The sequence below is a fragment of the Neovison vison genome, chromosome 8, assembly GCF_020171115.1.
Source record: "Neovison vison isolate M4711 chromosome 8, ASM_NN_V1, whole genome shotgun sequence".
Lineage (NCBI taxonomy): Eukaryota > Metazoa > Chordata > Mammalia > Carnivora > Mustelidae > Neogale > Neogale vison.
In genome coordinates this window covers 20,906,722-20,929,108 of record NC_058098.1, presented here as the reverse complement: position 1 = coordinate 20,929,108, position 22,387 = coordinate 20,906,722, and the positions used below count along the sequence as shown (strand labels likewise).

Below are 22,387 nucleotides of genomic sequence, written 5' to 3'. Positions count from 1 at the left end.
CTCTACACTCCTGGCAGCCACAGGACATTGGCCTATGCTATTCCCTCAGCCTGGAAGGCCACCCACCAGGTTTAGATGGCTCCATCGTTTGCATTCATAGCAAGACTGGGGATTCATCATCATTCGCAGGGGACAGGCACAGGAGGGATCCTTTCATTTGTCCTCTGAAGGCAGTGAGTGATCTGTCTTATTTCATGTGCCCAGAGCCCAGCAAAGGCCTGGCACGGACAATTTTGTCAAATGGATGAAGGGGTGAATGAAGAAGAGAGAGGAGGAGGAAGAAGGGGAAAAGGGAAGAAGGGAAGGACTGGTAGAGATTCAGGGCAAGGAGCACACAGTGGAGCAGGGAGAAGAGGGAACGAGGGTCAAGGGGCCTTCCCTGCAATGCTGGCTGCTTTGGGCTGTGTGAGCCGGGGCCAGTCCCTCCACCTCTCTGGGCCTTGTTTCCTCCTCTACCACACAAGGTCATGGTACACACGCAGGGCTGGCACTGTGCCCACAGTGATGGGTGTGTGGGGTCAAGGAGGCAGGACAGCAGGTGGCACCTACAGACCTCCAAGGCCAGAGGGAAACCCAGGGCATAATTCATGCCTGAATGGAGGGGTGCTCCAGACAGGCAGTGTTTTTGGTGCCTTTTCACTCCCTCATTTTTCAATGAGCTTTTTTGTGAAAGTAACATGTTCTTGGGGTGGGATAAAGGAAATAAGTATCTTTTCTTAAAAAGTGAGAAAAGGGGGCACCTGGGTGGCTCAGTGGGTTAAGCCTCTGCCTTTGGCCCAGGTCATGATCCCAGGGTCCTGGGATCGAGCCCCGCTTCGGGCTCTCTGCTCAGCAGGGAGCCTGCTTCCCTTCCTCTCTCTCTGCCTGCCTCTCTGCCTACTTGTGATCTCTCTCTGTCAAATAAATAAATAAAATCTTTAAAAAAAAAAAAAGTGAGAAAAGCCCTATTGAATATAACCTGTGGGACTTTGGCCTTTTAGTTTTTATTGAGATTGAGTCTTGGAGATGGTGGGCACAGTGTGTGTGTGTGTGTGTGTGTGACCTTTGCCCTATTGCCCTGGGCCCTCTGTCAAGCAGGGTAAGAGGTCCCAGGCAGGCCCTAGATTCTGGCCCGGATCAGGGCCTCTGGGAAGGGGGGAGGAAGGGCAGCTCTTGCCTGGTTGTCCGCCCTGAGGCACCGGCAGGAGACTCCAGCACCAGCAAACCAACCCCAGGCCTTGCCCCAGGACAGGCCTCAGGACACAGACCAGGCAGGAGGAGGCCTGTCCCCGCCACCTGAGGAGCAAGGCATCACCTCTGTCCTAGAGCTGGTGTCCCAAGAGGCCTCCTCATCCCAGGCTCAGGCCAGAAGTCTGCCCCAGAGCTGGGGATGCCTGAGTTCAAGCTTGGCCTCGCTGCTCCCCAGCTGTGTGACCTCGGGCAACCACTTCCTGTCTCTGAGATTCCATTTCCTCTTCTAAGAGGGGCTAATAATAGCCACTTTCGGGGATGTGGCGGTGATTCAGAGAGGTAGTGGGTGTGGGCAGTCTCGTCTGCCCCGTGCCCAGGGTAGAAGGGCAGGGTGCCACGGGTGCCCGTCACTGCAAATGTCACGGCAAATGCCCAACCAGTCACCGCCCATCCAGTCAAATGACTCTCAGACATTTTGAAATGCTCCAGGATCCGGCTGAGGAATCCCAGCTTCCCCCGGAAGTCCACAAACTCAAGTCTAAGCTGAACCAGACCCTGGGTGAAGTGACATCTCCCTGGGAATTATTTCTGTCACTGCTCTGTCCACTTCATAGCTGAGGAGAAAGGCTTGGAGACCCCAGTTCTCTTGCCCAAGTCCACCCAGGGGCTGGCGAAAGCGCTGGGATTCAAAACAGGCAGCAGGAGGATATCAGAGTCCCTGGGCTAGTCCAGCAGGACGCTCCCTGCAGAAGCCCCTGGGGGGCTGCTCCTCGGGGCCATTTCTCCCTGACTCCATCCAGCACCAGGCCTGAGAGAAGGCTGCAGGGAGCCAGACTCAGCCCTGGCCTTGGGAAAAGAGGGGTCTCGAGCAAGACCTCTGGAGGTCACATCCCCGGGGGAGGGAGGCGCCTGCAGGTAAGCTCAGGGACCCAGGCCACAGATGGTAGTCTGGGTCTCCAGAAAATCTGTGGGGTTCTCAGGAGGCATTTAAGACCCCTCAGAGGAAGAGGTCTGGGACAAGGGAATTTGCCCAAGAAAAGGGAACGCTCAAGTCCCAGAAGCAGGCAGGCATGGCTGGTTCGGCCATGGGGAAGGGGGAGCAGAGACAGCCCTGTGGGGAGCCCAGGCAGCACGGCCCCTACCCAGACTGCTGGGGTGGACGACAGCTCCGGAACCCCCCAAGGCCCTTCCCTGGGCCTGGATCCTGGTCCCGGAGTCAGAGAAGCTGCGATTCAGGACCAACCTCTTAGATTTCCCGAGCCTAATAAATGATAATAGCAGGGGCTCCTGGGTGGCTCAGTGGGCTAAAGCCTCTGCCTTCGGCTTGGGTCCTGGGATCAAGCCCCACATTGGGCTCTCTGTTTAGCGGGGAGTCTGTTTCCCCCTCTCTCTCTGCCTGCCTCTCTGCCTACTTATGATCTTTGTCTGTCAAAAAAATAAATAAAATCTTTAAAAAAAATCAAATAAATGATAATAGCAGTGATAGTCTCTTAATAAGAATAATCTAGCAGCAGGAGGTAAGTATTCGCTGTTATGCACCTGAAATCATTTCCAGCCCTTCATACGTCACAACCGCCCCAAGGTAAAGGCACTGTTGTTAGGTCTGGATCCCATGTAACAGAGCTGAGCCTCAGAGAGGCTCAGTGATGACCTGAGACACGGTGGTAAGGAGCAGAGATGGGACTGGGAATCGGTCCTTGACTCTGGAGTCTGTGTTTTTAACTGGTACAGGATATTGACTCATTCTCATATGTGCCATCCCAGCCCAGAACAATTTTTGCCATTTTCTGGGCTCGAATTTTTAAGATTTTTTAAAAAGATTTATTTTCCATTTTGGTTTTATATTGCTTTCTCTTGCCTCATCTGTATTTCAGAAAGTGTTTTCCCTTTCTTGACATTGATATGACTGTTACTATTAAATTAGTAAGAGCTAATATTTACTGAGAGCTGCACTGGGCTCAATTCTGAGCTGAGCAGTTTTCTACCAACCCACCCCGGGAGGGAGGTCCTCTTGCCTCCATTTTACAGACGAGGAAACTGAGGTTCAGAAGGAAATCATCTGCTCAAGGTCACAGAGCAGGTGAATGTTACCGGGGATTTTAAATTCAGGGGTGCCTGGCCCCAAAGCCCATCTTCTCAATCCTGAGCCCAGGCTGCCTCCCACATGACATCCCTTGATCCTAATAACCACCTGCAGGGTAGTTGTTGGAAACAGGACCAGAGAGGGGTAGCTGCCGACTCCAGGCCTCATAGTACGTTGGTGGTATTGGAGGCAGAGGCAGGACCAGAACTGGGGTCTCCTGATTCCCACTTGAGTGCTCTGTCTGCACTCCCCCAGGACTCAGGAGGCTGTGAGCAGATTCCAGCATCCCCCCTCACCCCGCCCCCACCAACCACCCCTGCCCAGCATGCCACTCACCTGTGCAGGCCACAGCCGCGAACACCCAGCACTGGCCATATTTGACACGCTGGCAGCCCGAGGTCTTCCAGCGCCGTAGGATGTCCACACTGCCGATCCAGAACATGGGGCTGACACCATCTTTGTAATCGTTGTCCCAGCGTCCCAGCAGCACACCCTGGTCATCATTGCAGTTGACCTACAACCAGCAGGGCATCAGAGGGACTGAGCCTGGGGAGCAGGTGCTGTGAGTTCAGTACGTGGTGAAAGGCAGGGAAAGGAATTTAGGAGAGGGAACAGCCCATGCAAAGATACCAAGGTGTGACGGGCTGGTATGTGGGAGATGGTTGGGGCTGGAGCCCGGCATGTGGGAGAGAGAAGGAGAAGAAGGGAGGAGGTGGCGAGGGGTCAAGGTCATGAAGGTGATACTGGTGGTGTGATTTTGGCCATGGGGTGGCAGGAGGGTGACAAGATGTGATCTGAGTTTTACGAAGACCCCCTCCAGCCCCTGCCTGGATTGTGTCCTTTCCCTCACCCTCCCATTGCCTTGAGAATAAAATCGAACCTCCTGACTGTGGCCCATGAGGCCTGCATGGTCTCACCTCTGCCCACCTCCTGTACCCCTACTCCTTCCTGCTCCCTCCACTCCGGCCCACCAGCCTCCTTTCTGCTCCTCGAACCTGACAAAGTCATTCCCGCCTCAGGGCCTTTGTACATACTGTGCCCTCTCCCTGGAATACTCTTTTTCCACTTACCATATCAGCTTAGGGATCATCAATTACAAAGGTTCCCGCCCCCACCCCCAGCCTCTCCCTGAGGCTGGATTCTGCAATCAGACACTCTCACATCTCTGGCTTCCTTCAGTGCCTGCATCATCATTTCTGATTATGACACATTCCCGCAGTGTTTCTATAAATGTCTGTTTCTTCTTACCCACGAGAATATAAGCTCTATGAAGTTAGAAACCATACATGCCTTACACCTACCTGTTTCTCCAGTGCCTAGGACACAGGTGGCATCTAATAAATATTTGCTGAATGAATGAATGAATAGATGAATTGCTTTTAGGGACCACAGGACATTACCCTTATTTGTATAAATCTTTTCTTTCCAAATACAGGGTCTCTCAGCTGAGACTTCCCCATCTCCTGGGTCCCCCCCAACCAAGCCCAGTGTGGAGTGTGGCCTCCATCATCACGGGAAGGTGGAAGGCCCTACTGGGATCCACGATGGGCCACGACCCTGGGGTGGGGCGTAGCCCCTCACTCACCATGGCACTGACCACCCGGCCCATGTAGACAGGACTGCTCCGGCGGGAGCAGTCACGGCCGGCATCCTTCAGGAACTTGGGGTTCGTGTCCAGGAGTGCCAAGCAAATGTCCAGGATCCCATCTTCAAACTGTGTTGGGAAAAACAAGAGAAAGATGCAGGAAATGAGAAGCCACCTCCTCCAGGAAGCCTGCCTTGCAGCCCTGCAGCTATAGGTCCGCTCTGTTTCGTTGGGGGTTTTTTTGTTTGTTTTTTGTTTTTTTAAGATTTTATTTATTTATTTGACAGACAGAAATGACAAGTAGGCAGAGAGGCAGGCACAGAGAGAGGGGGAGGCAGGCTCCCTGCCGAGCAGAAAGCCCTATGTGGGGGTTGATCCCAGGACCCTGGGATCATGACCCTAGATGAAGGCAGAGGCTTTAACCCGCTGAGCCACCCAAGTGCCCCTAGGTCCTCTCTGTTTCATGTTATACATTAGGGAAGTCTGGGCTGGGTCTGCCCTGTCTTTGTGAGGCCAGATCTTCCTGGCCCAGGATGGGGTGGGGGAGGGGGAACAACAATGACTGAGTTTGTGAGAAAGAGGAATGGATATGCCTGCATTCAGGGCCTAGCTGGGGGTGGGGGAGTCCTGGGAACGTGGATTAGAACCCACAGTGTCCCTGGGGCTTCCCTCTCCTCAGAGTCACCTCAGGCCCTGCCACTGCCCCTTTCCCATCTCCGCTGTGCCAAATATCTCATTTCCCCTAAGGCCTGACTCACCCTGCAGAGCTGATGAGAATCCTCTCTACCCCCCAACCCCTTCCACCCCAATACACTATTCTGATTGGAACAGAGGTAAATTATCTCCTCTGTTTCCACTGCACCTAGAATAAAATCTAGTCTTTTCCCTGTGACCTGCAAGAAAGGCCCTTCACGATCTGTGTTCCACCCCATCTCTGACCTCATTATCACTACTCATTGCCCCATGGCCTTTGCACTTACTGTTTCCTTTGCTTGGAATGCTCTTCCTGCCACTCTCTGTGTGGCTCACGCCTTCTTATCCTTGCAACTCAAATGTTATCATTATCAAAAGTAGGGCCCTCCCTCCTTGTCCCATTACACTGGACTATGTCTCTGATCACTTTGACCAGTAACAGTGACCTGTTACTCACCTCTGCCATCTTGTCCCAAACCAGGCTTCAATGGCTTTGAGCCATTTTGTGGCTCTCTATTGCCATATGCCTGACATTCACAACCTGGACATTGGTGACTTCCCCCACTTCATCTCTTGGGACTCCTTCAGACATAAAGTGCTCCCTGAGCTACAGAATTCTTCTTAAGCACAGCATAAACTCCCACCTCTGAGCTTTCACTCAGACAGATCCTTCTGCCTTGTATACCATGTTTCCACCTCCTCCATTGCCCAGCTCAGATCTTGCCTAGACAGGAATCGCCCTGATTCCCATCCACAGTTATTCACTTCCTTCCTCTCGGTCTTATCACTCTGGATTGTGACGGCTTCCTGAAGATTTGCAAGGGCTGCGTTCAATGGCTTAACACAAGCCTGGACACAGAACAGGAACTCGGGGAACGAAAGGAAGGATTTGGTTTTGTTCTGTTTCTCAGAGGGGAATACAGATCGCTGGGAAATAAGAGCCAATTGACTTTATGATGTATTTTTTGTACCCCCCCCCACACCACCATTTCATGTACATCCCAGAGTGGGCGATAGGTTCTTGGGCAGATATTCTTGCAATTAGTATCCCCAGTACTCAGGAGGGGAAATTGAGGTCAGAGCCCCATACCACACAGGGAAGACTTCCCTGTGGTCCCAGGACAGGCAGGACTCTGGGGGCCTGTATATGGAAATCCTACCCCAGGGGCCGTTGGGAAAAAGTCTCATGGTGAACCTTGACCCAAAAGGCCAATGCTCCCAACACACCAGCAGCAGGAAGAAGTGTGATGACTCTTGATTTATGAGTTTTCTCAGCACTGTCTCAAGAACTGTCATGGGAGGCTGGATGGCAGAGGAAATAAGAGCCCTACTTTGAACGACCAGCCTGGGCTGACTTGCTGGGGGATGAGGAACCACATGGAACAGAGATGTGCCATCTGGCAGAGTTCAGCCAAGCCCAGCCTAGGCAGCCTCGCCCCAGCTGACCCATAGATTTGTAAGTAATAATAGACAGGTGTTGTTTTAAGCCTGTACATTTTGGGCTTGTTTGTTATTCAGCAGTAGCTAACCGATACAGGTAGTGGTTCGCAGACTACCACCACTGATTAGCAGCATCAGCACTGCCTGGGAACTTGTCAAAATGCAAATTCTCAGCCCACACCCAGACCTACTAAGCCAGAAACTAGGGGCGGGACTCCCTGATCTGCATTTTAACACACGTTTTTGGTGATTATAGATACATTCAAGTTTGAAAGCCACTGATCTAGGTAATAGCATAAAACCTCCTCTCAGCACACATAATAGCATTTCTATCATTTTGGTATATGGCCTGGAATATTCTCTTTCTCCCTCCTGGAGCACCTGCCAGTCCCACAATTCCCAAAGGCTCTCCCGATTCTTGTTCCACTTTGAATCTGGGGCTGCTGTTCTCACAATGGGTAGGGTAACCCTTTGCTTTAGGAAGTCAGGTTTGACCTGGACCCCTCCCCTGATCCTCCAGCCACTCCAGGGCCCTTGAATCCCTGACAGCATGGGGAGGGCAGCTCAGAGACCAGCACACACATTTGCAGCTTTGACCTCCTCGGACCCAGGGCCCCATACCCAGGGGGCCTGCAGCAGTTGGGAAGGGCAGGATGTGGCCCTACCTGACCAAAGTTCCAAGGAATGCTTTTGATGCACTTGACCGAGCCCTGGTAGATGAAGCCTTGTTGGGTGAGCACATACTCCTCCCGCTCCTCCTCTGAGTCCAGGTATACAGCATCCGCTGGGGGCAGGAAGGAGGGGACCTCAGCTCTGGGTCTGGCAGGTTGCAGGGTCCCCAAAGACACGGCAGCCAGGGGGCCAAGACCCAGGGCCAGGTCAGAGTCTCGGAGGTCCTTCTATCTTTGAATCAGAAAAGCTAATCATTCATTAATAATCCCATACCCATGAGATGAGGTGTTTTTGGCTCGTGTTACCAGTGGCTGCCATTTCTCCAACACTTACCCATGACAAGCATATGACGTATATTACATTTAATTCCGCAAGAGTGTGATGAGAAAGGGAACTTGAAAGACCATTTTACAGGTAGGAAAACTGATGCCCACCCAAGAGATAGAGGAGCACAGGGATCAGGAATCTCCTAGTTGATCCTCACTTGTTGTATGACCTTGGGGAGATCACTTCTCCTTCTTCGTCCCCCTCTCTGTCTTCCCTGAGTGTGACATGGGATGCAGACCTGCAAAGGGGCTTTGCAAGCTAAAGTGTGAGAAGTGTGAGAAGTGTGAGAAGGAGCTTGATTCAAGGTAGAGAGAAAGCCTACTAGGGTCACTGGGGCTCAGGGGAAGTGGGGTCCTGCCCAGTGGTGGGGGAGGTGATCAGGGAGGGCACTCTAGAGGCGGTGGCTCGTGATTGCTACCTTGAGAAATGACTAAGATTTAGACACTCGGAGTCTGGCGGAAAGACTTGCTAAGCAGAGGATCAGAGACAGGACAAGGACAACTGCTGGGATGGCACTTAGCTCCCCATGGCTGGCAACCACAGAAAAGAGGATTGGGACCAGCGGGGTCAGATGGCAGAGGGTCAAAGGTCAAGCTGGCCTTTACCATCCCCCACTTCACAGGTGAAGAAACTGAGGCTGGGACGAGAAAATTCAGAGCCACTTGGTGATTTTGGTGGGCCCTAGGCATTTTTACTTCAGTGGGCCCCTTCTTCTGTAAAAAAAAAAAAATAATAACAGTAATAATAGTAATAATAAATTTTATGACTGCACTGGTATGATGACAAATATATTAATATTACATATTAAAACATATTCTCTGACCTAAACTTTCTTTTTTTTCTTCTGATTCTAAAAGAAATTAAAATATTTTTATGGGTCCCTAAAAATACAGTGGCACTGGCCTGGAACACAGCTGCTCAGGGCCCTTGGGCTTCCAGACTCCGTCAGGCCCATCTGCGGGCCCCCTCTTATGGCACAGAGCTAAGTAAATGTGGAAGTGGCCGAGCATCTTTCGCCTTCTAGACCCTGCACTGTAGCTCCCCGCCCACCCCCCATACCACAGATAAAAATCAGCCTTCCAGCAAATGAGCTATAGTCAGCTGATGGTGCAGGAGAAAGAACGAAAGAGAAAGAAAAACCCATGCTGTTTTGTCATTGGGGTGAGAGTGTTGTCCCCACCCTGACCCAGGTGGCAGAGACTGTGCCCTCCCCCCAGCTCTGCTGGTCAAGGTGGCGGCCTTGGGGACAAGAGGGCCCGCACATACTTCAGGCTTGCTCCCTCCTGTCCTCTGGTCCTCACTGAGCTAGGGGTGGAAGGCTCTGGTTTCAGGGGCAGGTCCCAGAGGGACAGCAGCGTTCCCACCCAGCAGCTCCACCCCCTCCAAACCCAACTTCCTGCCTCTGCATCTCCAGCTCCTCCGCCCCCCTCCAGGTTCCCACCCTGGGATGTGGGTCACTTTAGTTACCATGCTGTTTGGCTGACAGCCACCCCAACCCACAGGGCAGGGATGGAGCAGGGCTGGAGGAAAGGCCAGAGGAAGGGGACATTCCCAGAACCTCATTCCCTGTTCCCTGAGCTCTGAAACCCTGCCTGTGTTGGTGAGCAGCAGGGGACACTGGCCTTTTCCTCCTCCCTGGGCCAGGTGGCCTACTAGCCGTAAGCTCTGTAGATTGACAAAATCCAAACAAGTCTACAATGGGGTCCGGCATGGCCGCTTCTGTCCTGAGAAACCATTCCATGTGGCCCCAGGTCGTGTGATCAAGGGTAGATCTTTGTAGATACCCTTCCTGTAACGATGCCCTGGGGACGACCTCATTTCCCCAGGGTAGAGGGCCAGATCAACCAAAGATCCACATTGGCTAGATACAGGGCACTCTGAGCTCTTAAAAAGAAAAAGCAGGGGGCGCCTGGTTGGCTTGGTTAAGCGTCTACTTTGGGCTCAGGTCATGATCCCAGGGTCCTGAGATGGAGCCCCGCATTGCGCTCCCTGCTCATCGGGGAGTCTGTTTCTCCCTCTGGCTCCCCCTCTGCCACACCGCCACCGCCCCCTGCTTGTGTTCTCTCCCTCTCTCTCAAATAAATAAATAAATAAAATCCTTAAAAAAAAGAAAAAGAAAAAGCAGATGTGTATGCACACCGATGTGGAGAGATCGTCAGGATGTGTGGTGGAGTGGAAACATTAAATAAGTCATAGGCTGATGTGTACTGTGGGATCCTTTTGTGTTTAAGAGGGACGCAGAAACCCATTAAGGCAGCAATGTCTCCAGGCATATACACCGGAATCTAAGGAGATGAGTCCCCCAAGACAGCTAATAATTCCACTCCCCAAGGAGAGTCAAAGTGGGAGCTGTTTCCCTACAGTGCTTAAAGCTTATAGGAAGAGGACATCCTCATATCTTACTGCGATAAGTAAAAATACAAGCCAAAATATATAAAAGAGAAAATAAAAAATCCTCTCAACTATGTTATAAAATGCCCCAAAATGGAGAAGAAAAATATAAAGCAGTGTCCCAGGAAGGAGTTGGTTGTCTGGAGCTGGAGAGGCCAGAACTTGTGGCTGGGTGCCAGCTCTGAGGAAGGACACCCCATTCCTAGGCTGGGGCCCATCCACAAGGCTTGTCTCTCTGCTTCACTAGGCAGGAGCGAGGAGACTGACGGCACTTTTAGTCCGAGAGGGAAACTGAGGCCGGGGCTGCCACCCCCTTCCTCCTCTAGCCAGCCTGCTAGTTTTGTCCAGCATTGTCCACTCACTGAGGAGCTTCCAGAAGCCACTAGACCTCTCTGAGCCCTGCGGGGTCACTGACAGTCTCCCAGTCGGGATTGTTGAGATGAAGCCTCGAGGAGGCTCATAGGTCACCTAACTGCTCCTGCCCACCGTTTCCAACCACCCTCCGCCTCCGCCTCTGTCTCCCTCAGTTTCCCCTCCCCAAGTCGGTCTGGTGAAATTTCAAACAGAGCCCCAGGAACCAGAACCGGGCGTGGGAGCCGCGGCCCCGGGCATCCCCTGGGCAGCCCATTCTTGACTGGGACTGTGAACCCCAGACACCTGCACGCCCAGGTCACGGGGTTCAGGGAACACATGCGCCTCAGATGCGGGGTGAGGTCGTTTTGGCAACTGTGTGGCCTCGGGGAAGGCATTTTGTTTCCAAGTGCCTGTCTCTTCCTGTATGACATGAGGCGGGTAACAGGACACCGCAAGGTCCCTGTGAAGCCGGAGCACGGCGCCGCCCAGAGGCCTTCCCTCCATCTTCGGCCCCATCCCCACTCGCCACCGTGCGTCGCGCCCATGGGTGGTCCAGCCCTGCCAGCTCCCCGCGTCCCCCCTCCACCGAAAGCACGGCTCACCTGGGCACCAGGTGTTGAAGAGCAGAGTGAAGTGGCCCAGCACGAAGCTGGAGCCCTGGTAGCCGGTGGAGGCCTCCAGGGTGAGGCGGTAGAGGCCGACAGGGGCGTTCGCCGGGGTGCTGAGCTGCAGCGAGAGGACGCCGTCCTGCTGGTCCATCACCACGGCGGTCCAGGCGCCCTCCTCCATGGCACTGGACAGCGGGAAGCGGGCCTTGGTCCCGGCCTCCTCGCTGGGGGCTGGGCCTGATGGGGAAAAGGCCGTGGCCGTGAGCCAGACGTGGGCAGGGAGGGAGCCGGCCCGGCGGAGGGGCCGGGCGCAGGCCAGAGGGTGTCCCGTGGGCCGGGGTTGGAGGCCTGGTTCCGCTGCTGACCGCTGGTGACTGTTGAGGAAACCTTGGCAAGAGGTCATCTCCCTGCGACTCGGTTTCCTCCTCTACAAAGTGAGGATCGGACCCCAGCCTGGCGGAGTGCTTTTGCGAGAATTTGGAAAAAGTCACAGGCACCAGACGGATTTCTCCTGGGAGAGGGGACAGCTCCACCCGGGGGCAGGGTCTCAGTCAGGCTGCCTGGGCGGCTGTGACTGTGCACAAGACCCTCCCCCTCTCTGGCTCCATGTGTCCACCCGTAGCACAAACAGGAATGCTCCGGGACCATCCCCTTTCCCACTTGAATGCTTTCTGGGCTAGGAAGCAGCTTTCCCTTTCAGAAGAAGCAGCTCAGACTCTGAGCAGGATAGGACTTCGGTCCTCCGAGGTCCCCGCGGAAGCCCATCTGAGAGACTCCTTGCTGTGGGGTGTTGGACCGTGCAGACTTTAGGTGTTTGTCTCCCCCTGGCTCCCTCCAACTTTTGACCTCTGTGTCTCCATAGGCAGCTCCAAGCAGGGGTCATCACCATCCCCTTCCCACCCCACAGGCTTGACACTTCCTGCTTCCCCTGAGACCCCCTGTACAGGTAAGAAAACTGAGGCTCAGAGAAAGGAGGGTCTCCCAATAGGACCAGGGGTCTGGGGCAAAGTTAGCATCTGAGCCCAGGTCTCTAGGCTCTGGGCTGTCCTCCACGGCACCCCTCATTCCCTTGCTTCCTCATAGGGGTCTGGAAGGCTCCATGAGAGAGGGAGCCGGCCTCAAGCTTGGCTGGCTGCTTTTTCTGGTGAGGAGAAGGCCCTGCCTCTGCAGGCAGGTCTGAGTCATGGGAGGGCGAGGAGGGGCTGGTCATCCTTTCTGGACTTGGGTGGCTCAGAGGAGAAACAGAACCTTCTCTGCCTAGTTGGGCGGCTGCCCAGGAAAGTTTATTTTTATTCTTCCATCTCTCTCCGTGTAGCCCGGCCCACCTGCTGCGGACAATATGGGGGCCTGTTCCCTGAGGGGTTCCCTCCCTACACTCTGCCCCTCCTCTCAACCCTCCAGCCCCACCCACGCCCAGGCCCAAATATAACCATGAGCTAACAGGCATGACACAGACCTCCGGGGCCCTGTCTGGGTGCCAGGAGTTGGCTGTAAGCCCTTTAAATGCTTCTGAGCAGTTAGGGCTCACTGGGTCCCCGGGAGGCAGCCAGGGTCTGGTTCTCCTGCTCAGGCTCTGAGCACTGTGTGACCCGGACTAAGTCAGCAGGCCTCTCTGATCTGCAATTTTCTTCATCAAAGAAGAAAACAGGCTCAGACCACATGCCTGGGAAGGTCTGATTCTAGGTCTCAAACTGGCTCTGTGACCTTGGACAAGCTACTTAGCTTCTCTGTGCCTCGATTTGCTCATCTGTAAAATAGGGTCAGTTACAGGCAGTTACAAATACCTCCTTATAAGGTCACTGTAAAGCTTAAAAAGGTGGAGGTACATTGCACGGTGTCTGGCACAAAGTAAGTGCTCAGTAAACGATTATTTTTTGTTACCATCACTCCCATGTCCTAACGCAGTTCAGAGGACTGTCAGAGACTTCGTAAGAAGGATTCCAAACAGTGACTAAAACAGTAATTACACAGGATACGCAAGCGTTCCTCCGTGTCACCAAAAAGGACCATTAAAAGTCAGAATCTGCAAACCAAACCACAGATTTGGGGGACTGGAGTGAAATGTAGAGATTGCTTTGTTCAGTTGAATCACTTTACAGAGAGGGAAACTGAGTCTGAAAGGGACCAAGTCAGGGGGACCACATGGCCTAGTCTGCCTGGGACAGTCCCTGTTTACAGATGTGGCCCCAGCTTAATTCTTAATGGTGTTCCTTCATTCTCAGAAATGTCCCTGTTTGGAGAATCAATGATCTGGTCACCATGGTAACAGCCCGGGCTGGGTCCCATGGCCACTGTCATTATTGACGTACCACCCTCAAGGACAGGTCAGGAAACACATTCCCCCTTCTCTCCATCCTGGGGCAAACACACACACACACACACACACACACCCCTTTCTTCCAAGGAGCCCTGGGCAGCCTCACTGCTCACATAAGCCATCTCAGAAAATGCACTGGCTGCCGCTCCACGTGGTACTGTTTGTGGGCCCAGAGATGTTTCAGGGACCCCTCTGGGCCTAAATGACCTGGAGATGCAGGAGTCCTGGGGACTCTCCTAGACCACGGTTGGTGTGGGGTTGGGGGAGTGGATGAGGGAAACCTTCTGGAGGAAAGCCCTCTATCAGCCTCATGAAGGTTCTTGATGCTGACCAGTCTCGGTGTTTGTCTCTTGTGGTCTGTTCCCCATAACAGAGCCTGCCAGGTCTCCAACCTTCTGGGCAAAATACACAGCATCTCGGTCTCTACAGGGTCAGGCCACACACTCTGCTCACTGAGGGACCTTTGCCAGCGCTCTCCCCTCTCTGGGCCTCAGTTTCCCTAAAGAGGTAGTACAGGCTGATAACAAGCTAGAATGTTCTGGCACCAGAGCAGGGTGGCCAGGCCAGGCCGGGGGCTGGGTGCTAATCCAAGCCAGGCTTTGAGGTGAAAGGCCCGGCTTCCTGGTATTGTCCCTCAGGCTTCCCCACTCCATGAGAGTTCTTGGTAACTCAGACACGGAAGCTGTGTTGCCTCCAGAGAGGGAAGGTCTTCCCAGACTGCCCGCCGGGGCTCTGGAGGTGATCAGGGCAGATTGGCTTGGGTCTGAGGTAAGCCGGTGGAGACTGGAGAACAGAGATGAATTGCTAGGGTGGAAGAGCAACTGGTCACCCAACCCTTAATTTAGGGCCGAACTACGGAGCTGCAGGCTGCCTAGATGCAGGGAGAAGAAGAAAGGGAATGCCTTGAGAGTGAAAGAAGGGAAAGAAGGTGAAAGTCACAGGTAGCTCCCACTGGCAACTCCTCGACCATTCCATTTCACAGAGGAAAAAACTGAGGCCTGGCTGGCTGGCCCTCATGGTAAGTAGGTCAATGTGCCTGCTGTCAGCTTGCAGCAAGGAAAACTTCAACACTGGGGGTGGGGTTTGAATCCTGTTTTGTCCCTAACTCACTACGCAATCTGGGCAGATAACTCAACCTTTCTGAGCCTCAGTATTTTCATCTGTAAAATGGGGTCTCCTTATGCTTCCAAGATGGGAGGATTTAGGATGAGCATGCATACAGCAGGTGCTCTATAGGTGCTGGGATTCTCATCATCCCAAGCCTGACTCTTCTCAGGGTATCCTGTTATGCACCACAGTGTTCCACTTTATAGAGAGGGAAACTGAGGCTGAAAAGATCAGAGGCTCCTGGAGGCTCCTCAGGTCAGTTAAAATGGGCCCTGAAGCTGCTGGCTGTCTGTGAGGGGGGCCAGCCCTGGAGAGTGGGTGTATCCCTGCCAGAAGGGGAGGGAGAGGGAGGAAAGGCATGGGGTGGATATCCGTGGCCAGTCTGCAGGCTCAGCGATAAGCCTTATCAAAGGGCTGCCAGGTAAATACAGGCCCGAGCCTGTTTGTTGCTCTCTCTGCCCTTGCAGGTCTCAGAAAGAACTGGCCTTTCTCACCCTCCAGCCCAGTCCCATCCAGGCGGCCCCTAGCTGACCTCAAGGGAGTGGTTCCCATCCAAAGCCCAATCCAGAGATTCGGTATTCAAGGCTCCCTTTCCAGGAATGGCAAACCAAGAAGACTGGGCATTGGGCATGGGGGATAGGGCGGCTGGGGCCTCACGGTCCCTTCACCCATCGCTGGAACCACCCGCACCCCACCCCAGCCCCGGAGCAAGTGCAGCGACTGCTGCTAACATCTACAAGGCAATCTCCCATGTCAGGCCCTTCTGCCCTAACAACCCTCCACCGTGAGTACTTTGCACAGGATAAAACGTAAGCACAGAGAGGCTAAGCAACTTGTCCAAGGTCACACAGCGGTGGGCACTTTAGTCTGTACCAGAATCCAGGTCTGTCAGCCCCCAAGCCTGAGGCAGCCTACAGAGGCCTGGAGAAGAAACTATGGGAACACAAAATTGTCCTCTTAAGAGAGACGGAGCCTGCTAGGTTCTCTCTACCACCGAAATGTACCCAATGTGGGCCAGAGCCAGAGGCCTGGTCGGGTTATGTGGATTTGGGGAAGTAGCTGTTGATAAGAGTTGAAAGCTGTTTTGATGTGGGGAAGAGCGGGCGGACCTTGATAGACCATTGTGGTCGGAAGCTGAGCCCCACTCCTTGGTGATAATGGGTTTTCAGAACCCGGGTGTCCAGCCCACTTGTTTATGAGGCTGGGTGGCCTGGGGCATTACCCCCTCCACGCTCTGGGCCTCAATTACCTCATCTGTAAAATGGAGCTAGCGGCTGCTAGGAACTCCTCAGCGGGCAAAGAGGAATGGAGCCCCATGCCCCTTTGTCAGGGGGCCATGAAATCACAAAACAGGTCAGAGCAAAGGGATGGTGGAGGGACTCACCGGTCACCGCACTGAAGGTGAGGCTGTCCACGCTGGCCTCATAACTTCGGCCCTCGAAGTGCAGGGTCAGCCAGAAGGGCTGGCCCCGCCGTACCACCAGCCTCTCCCTGCACAGGTCGGCTGTGTGGTGGTCACGGCCATTGACCTCCAGCTCCAGGTCACAATTCTTCAGAACCAGATCTATAGAGACAGTGGGAGGGGTGTGAACCGTGGTGGCCTCCCTCAGCTGGCTGTGACCCTGGGGCTCCCTGGACATGGGGACCCCCAGGGTCATCTGGGAGTCAGCCCTCTCTAAATAATGCCTACCTGTCCAACCCCCTCCCAATCCCCCACCCCGCCCTGCCACCCTGGGGCTAACCGGGCCATATGTCCCCAACTCTCAATCACAAGGTCATTCCCACTGTAGCATGTGGGGGAGATCTCTGCCACCTTCCAGCAGTGTGACTTCAGGCAAGTCCCCTTTCCGGGTGTCACTTCCTCATCTGTCCCTAGAACCACTGCGACCCGCTCAGCCTGGTGCCTTGCCCATCACCTACTTTCTTCAACGCAAGCTGTTCTGTCCTTATGAAAGGGTCCTTTTGTTAAAAATAAGGTGGGGAGCAGTATTTGGCGTAAGTTATTTACACAGGCTTGGCCTTTTAGTTTCAATTTTCAATTTATAAGAAATATGGAGGACTGAGGAACATGTTCAACAGAGAACCAGGATGCAATTGATAGAAACACACACTCTGGGCAACCACAGGTGGAGTTTCCTTAACAAATAAATTGCAAGGAAAAAAAAATCATTGAGGGGAGAAACTGTAAGTTAAGAGAAACTTAAGAGACATTTCGGCCTACTTGGATCCTTATTTTTAAAAAATTCTTCTAAACTTCTCTCTACTTTGATGTACGTTCAGTATTCTCCATAATAAAAACTTTTTTTTTTTTTTTTTTTTTAAATACAGGGGGGTTGGAGTCTTTTGGACCTCCATTTTGGTCCTGTTGTGTTATCCTGGGCAGGTCTCTCTCCCTCTCTGGACCTCCTCTGAAGTCTCAGAAGTCTCCTGTGAGGACTAGGAGAGAATGCTGGGCACCCCTTCCCCAAGGCCTGGACCAGGGCAGAAGTCTGTTATGTGAAAGCTCTATTTATAGTTTTGGAGGGAGCTGAAGACCTGGGCGGAGGCAGGGGTGGTAGGTGGGTGGAGGTCTGAGGGAAGTGCAAACCTCATAAATCTTGGCAAGCTCAAGGTCACGATTAGGAAGACCGTAGCATGGGGAGAGTAGGCAAGGTAGACTCTCAGCATTGTGGGGTCTTTGGAGAGCAAATGGGTACTTCCATGGACACATTGACTCAGGTCCCCTGACTTTTGCCGTGGAAGATCCCATAGTGCCTGGTGACTGCTGAGGGAGGACCCAGACATGGCTTATCTCTACTTAAAGCTCATAGCCTCTCCACCCACACGGGTACTATCACCAGCTCCCCGGTGCACAGGGAAATATTCTGTGGTCCCAGGTCCAACAGCAAGCACCAGTGTAGGGATTTGAATCCAGGGCTGTGGAGTATGAAGCCTGCGCTGGAAACCACCTCACTCAGAGCTCAGGGTTTGCTCATCATCCCCCCACTCCTTCCTTCCTCTGCCTCCCACTCCTGTGTTGTTCTGAGCATGGGAGGAAGCCTGAGGAAGCTGAACCCCTCTGCAGTCACAGCGGGAGAGACCTCGGAGCCACCAGAAAGAGCTTCCTGCTGGCCTTCTGAGGTAAGGAAACATTGTTTTTGGAAACTTCTATTCCAGAAAGCTTAAGTGGTTAAGAGCCCCCACCCCACCCCGCCCCAAACATCGTGAGATGGTCAGTTTCTGGGTTGGGGCAGGTGGGGTGCCTTCTTGGGCTATTGTCTGAAGAAGGATTGCCAGAAATCATGACCAGCTCCAAAGGTGCAGAAACACTGAGTTCTAGGATCCTAGGATTTCTGCACTGAGAAAGGAGCTGCAGTCTTCCAGGCCAGTGGGACCCCTCCAGGAAGTGGCCACCGTGGTACTAGGGCAGGTGACTCATACAATCAGCACCTCCAGGGTCCCCTTAGCCCCACGGAGCCTCTCTTGGGGACAGGGATGGGAAAATGCATTGTAGACAAGCAGCCACCTAGGTCACCCATGACAGCCAGCCTTGAGCTGGTTTTCAAGCCCCTGTGTTGGGGAGCCAGATCCCAGATAGGGACTAAGGTGGCCTGAGGTCACACTGCGAGTCAGGCAGGTCCACGGGTTTTTCCCTCTCTTCCCTTTTCCACGTGCCCCGCCTCCCTCTTCACATTCCCTCTCCCCACACCTCCGTCCAGGGGCTGCAGTGTGCCAAGGTCATTTCAAGTGGACTTGACCCAAGAGTTAACCGGGACAGGGGTACAGCGCATTTGGGCACTGACATCCCCCACTGCAGAAACCCTTTCCCTGGGACAGAAGTGCTGCCACCGTGGACGTGTGTGCGCGTGTGTAGTGGGAGGAGCGGGTAAGAAATTAATCAGATCCCTTCTCTACTCCTCTTGGCCCTCATGGAGGTACCAAGACCTGCAGAGCTGTCCATTTTACAGGAGGGGAAACTAAGGGTCCACAAGTGGCCCAAGACCAGAGTTGTAGAATCTGAGGGCTGGAGGGATCTTAAAGAACCCGTCTGCTAGCAGGCCAGTCTCTCGAAGGGTGCTGGAACCTCTTCTCTGGCCTCGGACGCAAGCAGTCTCCCAGGCACCACTAGGGAGAACGGGCACGCCTCTCCAGCTGGCAGGGACTAACCAAAACTAAGCGTTCTGAGGCCAGGCCAGACCCTTCCACACAGCCTCATGGGACCCATCCCCACTATCTGACTGAGGACAAGTGACAATGGTCCACTAGCCCAGTACATTACACTTTACAACACATCTTCACGTTCCGTTACCTCATCTGATCCAGGGAGGCAGGGGTTAATGATCATGCCCTCGGGATGGGGAAAGTAAAAGTCCCAAGCTGGGCCAGGACTGGGAGCCAGGCACTCCTCACCCAGCCCAGCCTTCCTGCTGCTCCCAAACTGGGGGGCTTAGGGACTGAGCAGCCCCTGGCCAGGTGTTTCCCAGGCAGGACCCCTGAGACCAGGGAGGGATGGCCAGGGGCAGGGTGGTGGCAGCGCTGAGCCTGATACTCACCCTCGGCCATGGTCAGGTGGTGGCAGCGGCTCCTCCTCCGACTGGTGGCTGGACCCTCCAAGTGCGACCACTGAAGGCAAGCACTGCCGCAGCTGAGAGAGCTGTGAACTTATAGCCCGCTTTGGGCGGCAGGGGGCGGGGCCGTGCTGGAAGGCGGGGACCTGGTGGGGCCACCTTTGCCCAGTCTGGGACCGCTCTCCACTCAGTTAGGGTGCCCCCAGGGGCAGGAGCCCGAGGGAGGGAAGGAACAGCCGCTGGGCAAGGGCGCCCCCTGCGGGAGCGGACAGACATCAAGGCTGGGACAGCAACGGACGGGGCTACACAAGGAGACCAGGACCCACAGACACACCTGGACACCTAATCAGATTTTGGGTAACAGAGACGTGGAGGCGCAGAAATAGACACACAGGCAGGTACAGACACAGAGCTTCACCAGGACACAGCTTACCTGGACCCACAGACACGGAACCACAGTCAGGAACCACACACACACACACACACACACACTCACACTCAGATACAGATGAAGCGGACACAGACACAATCAGAGACATTGGGATGTGGGCACTCAGTGACACAGATACTCCAACAGATACAGCAGATGAACCTGGACACAGAGAACCAGTGACATGGATACAAAATCAGATTAAAATCACCAACACACACAAACACACAAAATCACCAACACACGCCAGGACATTGATACAGCCAGACACACATGGACAGGTCCTCAGCCCAAGCCACCCACAGACCAGCAGGTGTCCAGATGTAGCCAGCTCCCGCATGCACATAGACCGACCTCACACACAAACACACACACACACACACACACACACACACACGTCGTCAGGTGTGGACACAAAAGCAGGTTGGAGTGCCCATAGACACACAGACACATGCAGACACGGGCTCATGTGCAGACACGGCAACATGCCCACAAACAGATACACCCCCACCTCTTCCCGTAGCCCAGCTCTGATAATTTGCCTCTCCCATCCAACCCTCTGTCCCCCTCATCATCCATCCATCCGTCCATCCATCCATCCATCCATCCCTCCCTCCCTTCTCCCCCTTTCCCTCCACTGAGCTTCCTTGCAGATCCCCTGTGTGCCAGAAGAGACCAAAGCCTGACCTTCTAGGGATTCAACCTCTGACCCCGGGAATCCAGCACCCTAGCTGTGCCCATCCTGGTCTCTCTGGTTCCCCAGAGCGTCTGACACATCTTACATGAGGCCTGAGCGGAGAGGGTCCCTGGAGAGACCGGGGCCTGTAGGTGTCCCCCAGTTTTTTTCTGGAATGAGTTCTGTATCTGTTGATGGATCTGGGCTACCACACTGGTCTTCGTTCCCATTCCTGTGTAACACAATGCGAGGAATAAACCCATGTTGCTTCCATGGATGCTTGTTCCTGGGCCCAATGGGCCCTGCCTGGGGTCTTGGTGAACAAACTCATAACCGTGCTGACCTGTAAAATATAAGTAACACTGGGAGCGAAACTTGTAATTGCCCCCCATTTTACAGATGTTGTAAAAACAGTTTCCTGCAGCTGGCAAGAGCTCAGAGGAAGAAGCAGGGCAAGTGGACATTAGTCAAGAAACTCGGTTTTGAGTTCCCACTCTGACCGTGACCAGCTGTGTGACCACAGGCGGGTATTTTGGCTCTCCGGGCCTCAGTTTCCCTTCTGCAAAATGGGGGCAAGAGTTCCTCCCTTACAGGCCTGGAGTGAGAGTCTACCAGAATGACTGAGGTGGACCACCAAGGATATAATGAGCACTTGACAACTAGGGTCCCTGAGTTTTGGAACAAAGATGCCAGTGTCCCCCAACCTGGGCCCGAAGGGCAGGAAGCCTGGGGACAGTCAGGTTCTGCAGAAAGAGATCCTTAGGCTATTATGGTTCTACAAGGGTCGGCGCTGCCCTGGTTGAAAGGGTGGATTTTGCTTTCGTCCGTTCTTTTCCACTTGGAAATGCTAGCTTCTTCTTTACCTGCTGCTTATTTCCCTTGTAATCTCTGGGAACTAACTCCCTAGGGCACAGGAACCCACATGAGTCTTATCAGAATACCCACCAGGTTGTTCCAGACCCCAGAACTGTCCCCAGCCCACACAGCGATCTCTGCTTCCTTCCTCTCCCCTTTCCAGAGAACTGTGGTCACCTGAGTGATGCAGTCACTTGAGCAATGGAGGGTCAGTCGGGGTCAGGACTGGCTTCCAGGAAATGGCAGGCGGGGGGCCAGGGCCCAGGCTGGGCCTAAAGACATGCCCCACCCCCACCCTACTCTGGGTTTCAGTTTTCCTATCCGTTCAGAGGGGCTGGGAAACTCTGCCTTACTTTACGTTACTGGACATGTAAGGATTCAAAATTCCATTTTATTAAAGGAAAAACAGGGGCCCAGAGAGGGTGATAATCCACTCCAGGTCCTCAAAGAGTGGAGGCTGGTCCTTCGTCATCCCATGCAGGAGAAGTGCTGTGCGACGGTTGGATGGGGAGCATCTGAGGTCACTCTTGGCTGTGTGACTCTGGGAAATTACTAGACTTCTCTGAGTCTCAGTTTCCTCCTCTACAAAATGGGTATAATAAGGACCCCCACCCCCGCCACCTCTGGGGATTAGAGATGTTGTCTGTTCAGTACCAGGCACAGTAGTAAGTGCTCAAAAAACATTACCCAAAACTACTTAATGATGATGCCATCGAGAATCAGGACTCCCCTCCCCCCAGACAGGGACAGTCTGATGTATAAGTAAAGCAGGTTGCAGACCACGTAGAACATTTGGGGTAGGGGCGCTCAGAAGAAATCCCTGCATCCCAGGTGAGTCTTATACCTGGGGTCACTGACTGATGCCTAACCCCCACCATTAGAGAGATCATCCTTTGCCTCCATATGGATCTCCAAGGCTCGAGGTAGAGACAAAGGTGAAGTTTTAGAACTTTTGAATAACCCCTTACCAGCCAGATGTGACATTTAAACCTCACAGTATAGCTTTTGTCATTATTATTGTTCAATAAGGAAACTGGGACTCAGAACAGTGAAGTGACTTGCTCAGAGTCACACAGTCAGGAAACGGAGGCTTGGAACCCGGGCTTGATTCAAAAGCCCGTGTTGGCTCTCC

General features: G+C 53.6%; 1 protein-coding gene across 1 annotated transcript in view; it reads right to left on the bottom strand.

Annotated features, from left to right (window-relative positions):
* TGM2 (transglutaminase 2) overlaps positions 1–19,386 on the bottom strand; it is a 33,262-nt gene extending 13,876 nt beyond the window's left edge. Inside the window, exons 1-6 of the mRNA XM_044263050.1 lie at positions 19,280–19,386; positions 16,132–16,311; positions 11,318–11,560; positions 7,637–7,755; positions 4,839–4,967; positions 3,590–3,767 (exon numbers count right to left, since the gene is read on the bottom strand). Of these exons, the coding sequence (XP_044118985.1) occupies positions 3,590–3,767; positions 4,839–4,967; positions 7,637–7,755; positions 11,318–11,560; positions 16,132–16,311; positions 19,280–19,289 (859 nt within the window). The 5' untranslated portion in view covers positions 19,290–19,386. The remainder of the gene's footprint in view (positions 1–3,589; positions 3,768–4,838; positions 4,968–7,636; positions 7,756–11,317; positions 11,561–16,131; positions 16,312–19,279) is intronic.
* Between the last annotated feature and the right edge of the window lie 3,001 nt (positions 19,387–22,387).